General features: G+C 38.6%; 1 protein-coding gene across 3 annotated transcripts; it reads right to left on the reverse strand.

The window, feature by feature from the left end:
• Positions 1-967: 967 nt before the first annotated feature.
• Positions 968-4,711, reverse strand: LOC122019920 (cytokinin dehydrogenase 3-like). 3 transcript variants are annotated; one of them, XM_042577550.1, is made up of 6 exons: positions 3,361-4,640; positions 3,123-3,250; positions 2,785-3,036; positions 2,439-2,701; positions 2,015-2,365; positions 968-1,697 (listed from the first exon to the last, which is right to left on the reverse strand). In XM_042577550.1, exons 1-5 carry the CDS (start codon positions 3,938-3,940, stop codon positions 2,023-2,025), a joined length of 1,566 nt encoding a protein of 521 aa, XP_042433484.1. In that variant the 5' UTR covers positions 3,941-4,640; the 3' UTR covers positions 968-1,697; positions 2,015-2,022. The 3 variants fall into 3 exon arrangements, with proteins under 3 accessions (XP_042433484.1, XP_042433483.1, XP_042433482.1); XM_042577549.1 differs by lacking the exon at positions 968-1,697 and adding an exon at positions 4,689-4,711 and having other exon boundaries at positions 1,920-2,365; positions 3,361-4,605; XM_042577548.1 differs by lacking the exon at positions 968-1,697 and having other exon boundaries at positions 1,920-2,365.
• Positions 4,712-10,911: the final 6,200 nt, after the last annotated feature.

Consider the following 10,911-nt stretch of genomic DNA (forward strand, 5'->3'; position numbering starts at 1 on the left):
ACAAGTTGCACAAATTATATAAGAGAACGGTGCTGAATTTGAAAAAATTGAGATCGTTTGGGGATTTAGTCTGTTTTTACCTAATTTTGAATATTTTGAATATGTTTTTGCTTGGTCAATGAAATTAGACAGTTGAATGTTTGATCTACAGTATTAGATCCAACCAAAAGAAGATAACTAGTATTAGGTGACGGTGGTGGTTGTTGTATAAGAAACTCCAAGAACGTCTCCAAGAGCAACTCCAAGAGTTGAAGATGATTGTAAGTATCTAAAAAAAAAGAATTCTTTTTTGTTTATTGAACTAAGATGTATTCACATAAGTTTGTCTATTTCAGGAAAAAAATGAGTTAGTTGTTACAGAATGAAATATTACTCAACAAGCTGCACAAATTATACAAGAGAATGGTGCTGAATTTGAAAAAATTGAGATCGTTTGGGGATTTAGTCTGTTTTTACCTGATTTTTGAATATTTTGAATATGTTTTTGCTTGGTCAATGAAATTAGACAGTTGAATATTTGATCTACATTATTAGATGCAACCAAAAGAAGACAACTAGTATTAGATGCAATCAAAAGAAGACAACTGTATGCATTTTATGATTTTTTTTTTTCCTATTGTGTGGAAACTTAATGCTAGAAATGAGAGTCGACATATGTGAATTGTGAAATATGATTATTTTTTATTTTTGCAAAATTATAGAAAAAAGTAAAGACGAAATCTCCATAACTAGAGTCGTTACCATCTTCGAGGTGTTATCTTCGAGGTGATGCCGTAGGAAGCCAAACGAAACTCCAGAATTCGCAGGGAACCAAGTGACTTTCAAGTACAAGACAAGAATTAAACCTGCACAGGTGTTTCGGATTCGTGATAGAACCAAAGTTGACGCTCGTGAGTCCTACATTTCGTTTGCCTCGACTCAGTCATGCTGATACAACCCCTTTAAGATCATAAGAAACGAGCAGAGCAGAACGAACAAAGAATGCATAAACATTATGTCCCTTTAAATGCTTCCTAATCAAGCAAACAAAAGTCGGATTTTTAAGTCTAAATAATCTAAGATCATGTGAACATCAAACAAGCAGTACGGGATCATACAAATGGCAGGGGAGAAGCTGTTTATTTTACCAATATATTTATTCACTGCCCCCAAACACTAATTTCCATCCAACCCTACTTTGGCAGGGGCAGATTCCACGTCCATCGTCGGGATCATGACGTGTCCTGTCTTCTCGGGGCTTCGATTTGCATCGGCGAGGGCGTCGAGGATGGGACGGAAGACAAACCGAAGGAAGACGCCTATGAAGGCGCAGCAGACAACACCTAAAAGGATCAAGAAAGTAGCGACAAGGAAACCCCACGCGCTGTTCAGAAAAAAGATCCAAAATGTGTGGTAGGCTTCCTGGAAGAGGCACCGGAGGAGATCTGGGGGAAGCTGTTCATGGAAGGCGGCGGACGAGTAGGAAGGGAAGTGAAAGGGGGCCCCAGGCCAGGCGGCTAAGAACTTCGACAATAAAGCGGTGACGGCGTAGAGAAGGGCAGCGGCGACAGTGAAGAGGATGACAGCGGAGACGGCGGCCATCGGCGTCGAAAGGAATGAGACGGGGGCGGCCCTCGCTCAATAAATGCTCAATCGTTGACGTGGTCAGTTCTCGCTTCGCCGGAATGGTTAATTGGGCCAGCCCGTTAATAAATAGACTGGACGACGTGACAATTAAAAAAAAATAAAGTAAATACTAACATTTGTATAAACTAATTAATCTTAAAACTGTTTATACCATATATACATATGATAAATCAATTTTAAATTTTGTAATGTATTATCATATTAATTTGATTTAAAAAACACATACAGCTAACTAACTGTATAATTAAGAGACCAAGTTCATTCAATTAAACATTTCATCAATTTTGTTGATCTAAAATTAAACCAAAACTCTGGTTCCAAAATTTCTGACTTGGCGGATCATTAGCATGCTTTAAATTTCGGAATTATTACAGATTTGTAGAAATACCTAGTTACCTACTGCCACGTAGAAACGGCTCCATGCAATCGCACTCTCGGAAAGATCCCTTGACCCGGGCCCAATATAGCAAGCGGATCGAACCGGGCCTTCCGCGCCACGAACCGGTTCCATTCCCCACCGAAGTGGCTGCGCCAATGGAGCAGGGAAGGTTGCTGCGCCAGGTACTGCTTTGCCCCAATCCGCTCGGCGGAGGCAGCCCCCACAATCCGGCGGTTTCGGCGGACGATGCCGGCGAGGCACTCGGCGGAGCAGCTCGCCGGAGCGGCGGACTGAAGCACCCCGACGATGTATATTAGGTCCTCCGTATCAGGTAACACCGCCGATGTGTTTGTGTCCCATCTACAGTTTGCAGTTCTTAGTTTCGGAACTCGAGGGAAGAAAAAAACGCATTTTTTTTTTGGGTCACTCTTACTTGTTCTTGAGAATAGGGTAAATGAGGATTGGGCCTTTGAATTGATTTAGTGACATGTTGTCCATCAATAGGTCCTTGAACTTTTTGATTCCAAATTTGGGCACAAACATGTTGAGCCATGGGTGGGGAACTTCCCAGAGTCCCCTAGCCCTCAAGCTCATCTCTTCCATCCTAACCCTGTTTAGGAAATCGAAGTAGGATACCTCCACACTGTAAATATAGGGTTGCAGGTAGCTCATCTGTGTGGTTATTTTCTCCACGGTCTGTAATGGCAATAAAAATTGCAGCTTTGTTGATTTTGATGGAAGAATTGGTTCTTATGAGGCTAGAAGCTAGAATTACTTACTTGTTCTACAACGGAGGGTTCAACTTGGAAATCATGAACAGCAAACTCGATGCAGTAGTAGACGTTGGACAAGTGAAATGATGGTACTGAATGAAGAGGAGCAGGGAAGGCAATGGAGGAGCTGAGAAGTGATTCTTCATTTGGAACTACGAACCCTTCAAGATAGTCCACCAAATCTGGCATTGAAACCAACAGCTCTTGGTCCTTGATGAAGATGTCAAAATCATCATAAAAGGCTCTGAACCATTTCACCTAAAGTTATGACAAAAGTCAATTTCACAAGCGCGTCAACAACTTGATTGATGCTTTGAAAAAAGAAAATTGCGATTCAGAATTACTTTCTCTGGAGCGTCCTGGAGTAGGATTCTTGCCCTTGTTATGATCCCAAACTGGCCTAACCCACCAAGAACTGCAAAGAAAAGCTCTGAACTTTTGGTGGGTGAGCATGTTATCAAGTCTCCCTTTCCTGTTAGAATCCGAGTTTATTATCAAACGAAGCACATCAGAGGAAAAAAGGTAATAGAATTGTTGTTGTTGTTTAATTCTTTTTTTTTTTTTTTTTTCATTTCAAGTTACCTGTCACCACATCTAGTTCAAGAACATTGCTGATTTGAGGTCCATACTTGAAGGTTTGGCCACTGATGCCACCATTGGAGAGAGTCCCTCCAATGCTGAGGTAAAGGTAGTCGGTCCAAGACCTTGGAGCCAATCCAAACTTTAAGCTCTCCTCTAAAAGCTCCACCCAGAGAGCACCACCACTAACATCAGCATAAGAGAAGCCATGCCCATCATCTAATTTCTTGTGAATGTGAATGTCAGAAGGGAGAGAGTCCATTTCTATGACAATTCCATCAAGGGCTTGAGATTGCGCATGGATAGAGTGCCCAGCTCCTCTTGCTGCAACTGTTACTTTGCTGAAGGATGAAGCAGAGAGGAAGGTGAGGAGAAGTGAGATGTCGTCTGTGGATTGAGGCCTCAGAACTGCAGAGGGAGGGCTGAATATAATTCTTCCAAAGTCTATGGATGATGTGTTGGTGGTTTGGAGAAGGCTTGAGGAACCAAAGTCCATTGGACTCTGGATGAACTTGCATGGAGTACAGATTGCCAATATGATGATGAGAATATTGATCTTAGTAAAGATGAAAGCAAACTCCATAGAGAACAACTTGCTCAAGCTGATTATGAAAACTTGGGACCTCAATTGGAGTGGAATCTAATGGATTGCATGGCATTCTTTAGAAAGCAAAAAATCCATTGCTCTGCTTCTTCTTAGCCACTGTTTCAACTGCAAAAGGAGTGATTTTGCAGTAGAAAAGCTTAGTTTGCGTGTCTAGTGAGAAGATTATGATCATGCTTATATATCAGGTGAAGAACAGCAAAAACTAATGTGCTATAAGTTAAAGAGAAAAAAACAAAAGAAGTTCTAGACAAAAGGAGAGTATCAGAGAGAAAGGTGAAAGGTATATGAGAAAGATATTGAACAGGAAAGGAGAGGCAATCAGCAACTGGGTAGGATGCAAGATAACGAGCATAGCACAAAAGTATCTCTCTAGCTCCTTAAAACAATGAGAAGATGAAGATGGAAGAGGCCCACAGTAAAAAAATATATATGAGCAAGAAGGGAGACAAGAACCAAACAATCTTTTCAATGAAAAGGGAAAGAGGATAGATCTTACTCTGCTGTGGGGCAAGAGAGTTCTAGGTCCTTGTACAGAATCTAATGGGGCCCCAAATCCAGGAAGAAGGAAGCATGTGAACCTCCTGACCTCCCATTTACTAAGATCAACGCCTCATTTCCCCTTATTGGGTTCTTTCTTCCTCCTGCAAACATAATAGAGGGACAGTATTAGGACAGACTTCTAACGAAGGTAAAGGTTTTGTTGTTAAATATATTTCATCACTACCCTTATGCTTGTTCTCATCCACCTGCACAGCAGCACAGGTTAGCGTGCTGGCTGTCACCACAGTGATGGATTCAGACTTTAAAGTGTAACCTTCCTTGGTCTGTGATTCCTCCTGTTTCTGTTGACCTGGGCCACTTAGTTAGATGGTTTAGATTGCACAGGAAGCAAATCTTTTGCAGTGTACTGTTCTGAGTAGATTAGTGGCAGGGTCCCCATCCAGCGACAGTGATGATGATTGGCCACCACTCATCCAAGAAGATGTCCATAGATTGTATGGCTGGAAACTGAGAACTTTGCGACAGCCATTCTTTTCCTTGCAGAGTCCTTGTAATCAATTGCTATTGGGGCAAGATTTATATCTTAATTACTTTCATTTAACAGATTAAGCTCTAGAACTAATGGCTTTTAACTCGACTTTTTTTAATACTGTAAGAAAGCACAGTTCATGAGTTCTACGACTGTATCTTTTTAATCTTCTAATTTAATTGGAGTTGACCTTAACAAATATAAATAACAAATTCAATTTGTAAATAGAAATTGGTTGCTCTTTGTGTTTGACATTTTTCTTTTTCTAAGATTGAATTGAGCCTGATCTTATTATTATTGTTTCTTTCAGATTTAAATATGAAGAATACTCAAAAACTTTGATGTGTTCACATATCAAGGAAAGCTGAAGGGGATGTCAATGGTTGGCACTTGGCATGAGGTAACTAAAGGGTGTGATGTCTATCCCTAACTAGATTTTGATTAGGTTCCTTTCGAGAAAAGATTTAGGATCTTGTCGAGCTTATTTTATGATCTAAATTTAAAAAAATTAAGATGCAGGCAGTGAGATAAAGACATTCGTTTATCAATCTTGCAAGCATGCATTCATCTCTTTAATATCTCATTAAACTTGTTGGTATATGAAGTCACTGACAGCAATAGGCTTACTGCCTTTGCTAAAAGATGTTCATATGAAGCTCTCATTGGGCTTAAAATAAATGGTCGGGTAGCAAATTGTCAACATCAAGTTCATTTCATAATCTTCAAAAATCAAATTTTGCAGGCTCTAAATTCCTTTAGGCAATCTTCCCTCACAATATAGCCATGTCCTTTCAAGACTAGCTGCTGAGTCAGCATATGGGACCGACCCAGAAGCTTGCCTACTGTATACTGCACTGCACTGTTTTATGTTCTCAAGAAAAGTTCTCTTCTTCCTTTTCTGAGACCAGAACCAGATGGCTCAGTGAATCCTCTCCTATTAACATGATCTGTACATAAAGAGCAGGCATATCTTTTCACCACTTTTCTCCCTTTCTTCTGAAACTATTCATAAACAAGATGAGAACTAGCCTTTTGTCTTGGACCAAAGAATAAAACTTCTAAACCGTCTGTGGGTGGTCCTTGAACTGCTGTTTCAACCAACAAAACATTTCCATGTTATGTCAACTGTGGAAGGCCCTTTCCTCTTGTCCTCATTAATGATGTTTATGGCTTGATTATATTTAACTTTTCTTTCCCCTCATTTTTCAGAAAATTCTTTCAGGTAATATTATCTACCTACTTTTGATGCATCACTAGGAGACTGCGATAAGCACCTAAGAAGGGTAGATTACTGTCACAGTGCAGATCTTGCTTTAAGATCAGATCGACTCAGGCAGCATTTCAGGTGACATCAATCAGATCAAATCTGCCATTTCAAAAGTGCCCCCTTATGCCTTCCGACTCATACATAACGCGAATAATTAAGCAAAGCCAAAGATAGTAATTGAGGATTACATCACTAATAAAGGCACTTAGTTCTGTCTGTGTGCTAGAATTTTTTAACGAGGAAATGAAAACCCCGATCGAACAAGTGCACTCCAGCTGAGAATCAACTGCACTTGATCTTCTATATGAGTTCCTGAGTTGGCCCCTCCCTTGGTTTGAGTTTCGAGTTGATTCGGATCAAAGGTATCTCAAGTTGAATCGTTTTGACTATGATTCCTTAAAAATGATTTTCATTCTCGGATATACTTTAGAACAGACTCACGACAAGTTGCTCTCCTACTAGATTTGAGTTGATTTGTTGGCCCCATAGCTTTACATTCATAATCTAGGAGCCTAGAAAAGAAAAGATTTCCCCAACTATTTCTCTTGTCGATTAGTCCCCCTACCTTTAGGTGAAGTTTATCATTAACTCATTCAATAAAAATTGATGCAAGAACAAACAAAAAATTAATTGGTAGTACAAAAGTTTTTTTTTTCAAAAAATAAAATAATAAAAGGTGGAAGTATTTTTTTTCTTCTTCCTTTTCTCTACTAGACGTTGCTTCTTTGTCCTACATAATGATATCTCAAATCACCTCTCCTTTCATTTTGGAACATAAACAAAACAAGTGTATATTTAATGATTAAAGAATAATTAGCAACAGCATCTTTGGTCATCAACGCTGGGTGGATTGGATCGATAATCTGGGTGATTAATGCCGAATCAAATTTTCTTTAGTCAGAATGATTAAACTAAACTATGAACTACAACACCCTTGAAAGGTGATTAAACTAGAATTTTTTGTGGCGTGGATTTTACGAAAAAGTAAATATTTATTTAATCTCCATTTTGCTTCTACCCTACAAGAGTGCTGTTTATTTTATTCTGAACGTCACTAATTCGGCACGGAGGATGATATAATTGCTATAATTAATTTGGCTATTTCTTGATTGAATTTAATTGCAAATCAAGATTGGCCATCTCTATTTAACACTATGGAGCTCACTAGCTCAGTATACTCGTACTCGAGGATAAAGTCTGTGAAAACGTTCATTAATAAAGTAATTCCTGGAATTCCAGTTCATTAATATTCGTAAATGGAGAGAGAGAGAGAGAGAGAGAGAGAGAGAGAGAGAGAGAGAGATGACACAGTGCCCTGCAAGTGGTCAGTTTGTCCTAACAAGCAAAGGGTGCCCCACATGTCCACAATGCCTTGGAAAAAAGGAACAGGGTCCAAATCTGTGCACTGTTGTGCTCTGTTGGCTTCATTTGATATCTTACGGAATGCTTAGTTGTCGAGATTTCCTCTATCTTTCCTTTTGTATCATTTATGTGCAACAAAACAAAATAAAATCATAAGAATTGCACCAATTTGGTCAATCTGCTTTACATTTATGATTAATATTCTCCTTCAAGATCACTGGTTCAACTATTTTATTTGATAGTAGTAGAAATCTATTGTAGTTATAATGATTCATCCTAGAACTAGAAGCCAAAGCAAAAAATAGTGTGGTTCAATATTTCTCTTGGTGCAAGGCAATTTATTGAATGCTGTAGTTATTGCATTTGTGTTGATCGATATATCTGTCAGCATCAGTGATAGTCTTATTCTAGTCATCCACAAATACAACATCTATATAAGTACTGTTGGAAACTGATAGAATCAGAATCATGTTAACTATATCAATACTGTCACTTCTTAGCGTTACCTTTCTAAGGAACCACAATCATGATTATCCACTTCTTAGCTCACTTAAAACATATACTCTTCAAGGTTAAATATACTGCAGATTGTAAAAAATATGGTTTACTTGTCGTGGAACATCAAGGAGCAGGTGGAGTAGGATGTATCTCCATGAACTGTGTTTGTGGCATCTATGAAGGTTGGTCTTGTCAGCTGAAGAGTATTATCACCTTGGCTCAGCAACATAACAACAGTCTCAGACATGGTCGGCCTTGCAGCAGCAGCAGCAGATTGTGTGCAGAGGAGCTATTTTAACATCATTTTCACTTCCTTTAGAGAAAATTCACTAGGATCTACGGTTTTGTCCACTAGCTCAATCAATTGATCGCGTTCATATAATTTCCAAGCCTGTCTTGGAAAAGGTAGACAAAGAGAATCAAAACACAAGATGATATACATGAACATATGAATCTTGCCATCTAATTGATGTTGCAAGTTGTTACAAGCAACTCTTTGGAGTTCAAACTGGAGATTGCAAAAGGGTTATTGTGATTACCCATTCAAGGAGATACTGAGTGACAGGTTCAAGTTTTACATCATTGCTTTTCCGGCCACTTATTATTTAGAGAACAACTCCATAGCAGTATGTATAATGTGTCAACCTTCTCAGAAAGTTGCCCATGATTGCATACTCAGGTGCTGAATATCGATCCCCTACATGATACAACAGTATTGAGAATTTGAAACAACTAGTTACAAATATTGTGGTTAATACACTATCGAGGAAACAAACATGTCAGCATGCACTGTGAAAAATAAATGACTGCATGGGAATTGAATTCTGTAGAGACTTGCAAAGTGCCAGCGAACCTAGTGCAGAGGTGACTCTTGTCGTCTGGCAGAAGGTCTGCAATTCTGAGCTGGAAATCAGCATCGAGCAACATGTTGCTACATTTTATATCACGGTGTATGATACAAATGTGGAATTCCTCATGCAGGTACGAAAGACCACGAACCATGCCGACTATTATGGAGAATCTCTGTTTCCAGTTCAGAATCCACGTCTGTCACCTGTAGAATGATTTCAGCAAGACATAAACCGAAGAAATTCAAACTTAACACCAATTTCTCCAAGGCTGGATGCAACTGCCAACTTTCAGGTATTTAATTACATATCGACAAACTAAGAAAGTGAACTCAGATAAGCCCACAGAAGAAGGCTCTTTTTAGGGGAACAGAAAGGGCAAAAAAGCATCACTTGGGTGATGAAGACATAATTTAAACTGAATTCTCTGTGCAATAAAGGAAGGTCCGTACCAAATAAGCTAGTTATCCCAATCAAAGAAAAATTTAGTTAAGATTCTTTTACTTGAAGCACTTTGACATTTACAATGGCAATTAAACATAAGAGCTAAATGGTATTCTGTTACATTAAACTCAGATATAATTGAAAATTGTATTTCAAAAAAGGTTCCTGATGTCTCTACCTTTCTCTATGCAATAGATTTACTCAATTTTACTGAAAATCTAAGTCCTTTTTACTATAATCGATAATCAAGAAAGCTACATAGCCAACTTTTCCTCATGTTAAAGTAACACAATAGGGTTTTAAAGAGTTGAATACCTGAATTACAAAAAAAAAAAAAAAACAAATAACACAAGAGGTCGATCAATGATACTTATTTTGTATCTTTTGGTTCCTTTTATGCAACAATTTTGTGCATCAAAGCACTACCTATTTCCTGATTTTTGCTTTTGGCAACAATGAAATAGTCCAAGGTCCCCTAGACAGGCAAGACAAGATTTTCGAGGAAGAAATTTGATGCATTTTCTAGTCTATTTTTGTCTCACTTCTTTCTAATGTTGTCTCACAATTTTGAGGTTTTCCAACAGTTATATTTAGTATTAATTTGCAGTTTTTTACAACCTAATTAAGCATTGCCATATAACTATGACTTTAAACTTCCCAAGAAAACCAATGACAATTATATCCAAGATTTAAAGCTGTGTAACAGTAGTCTACTTAGCATGATTATTGTATAGAAAATTGGTCAAGGAAACACATCGTATGTAATCTACAAAGCACAAGATGCTTTGTAGTGATGTTAGGGCGTCGTGTTAGGAGTCACCTCACTTTCTAAATTTACTCATTGGCCATAATATGGAATTGGATCATCCATCCCAAGATTAATCAGTATAAACTGAAATACCTAGTAAAAATAAATAAAAAAATACCAAGCACAAGTGTTCTAAGATAACTAAAAGACAATTATATAAGAACCATGATGATGCAGTGATAAAGGAGGTCCACCAAGTATGGGTCAAAGAACGGAAATAACAGTCAACGTGGATGTCAAAATTAAGGTAGTCAATGTCAGAGAATCAACAGGCTCACTCATAATAACCGAGCGGAGGGTCACAATTGTCGATCGGGACAGGTAAAGTCCGATCGACAGATGACTTCTCCGAGTAGAACGCTACGACTAGATCATTAGGCGATCAGTATATCCGATCAGCAGATGACTTCTCCAATTGCCGATCGGGGCAAGTAAAAATCCGATCAGCAAATGACTTCTCCGAGCAGAATGTTACAGTTAGATCGTCAGACACTCAGTATGCCCGATCGGTAGATGACTTCTCCAATTACCGATCAGGGTAGACAATGTCCGATTGACATATGGCTTCTTCGAGTAGAATGTTATGGCTAGATCGTCAAACGCTCAATACAGATAGAGGAAAGAGACTAGAGAACTTTTCTGGTTGGGCGTAGACAGTTTATCGAACCTAGTTACTACAAGGAAGAGCAG

The sequence above is a fragment of the Zingiber officinale genome, chromosome 9A, assembly GCF_018446385.1.
Source record: "Zingiber officinale cultivar Zhangliang chromosome 9A, Zo_v1.1, whole genome shotgun sequence".
NCBI lineage: Eukaryota > Viridiplantae > Streptophyta > Magnoliopsida > Zingiberales > Zingiberaceae > Zingiber > Zingiber officinale.

What these genes read in the sequence shown, in the direction of transcription:
- LOC122019920 (XM_042577550.1), bottom strand. Translation starts at nt 3,940, where the DNA reads ATGGAGTTTGCTTTCATCTTTACTAAGATCAATATTCTCATCATCATA. An exon ending in TGAACTAGATGTGGTGACAG is followed by an intron (nt 3,251 to 3,360) that starts GTAACTTGAAAT and finishes GGATTCTAACAG; the next exon opens with GAAAGGGAGACTTGATAACA. An exon ending in AACCCTCCGTTGTAGAACAA is followed by an intron (nt 2,702 to 2,784) that starts GTAAGTAATTCT and finishes TTGCCATTACAG; the next exon opens with ACCGTGGAGAAAATAACCAC.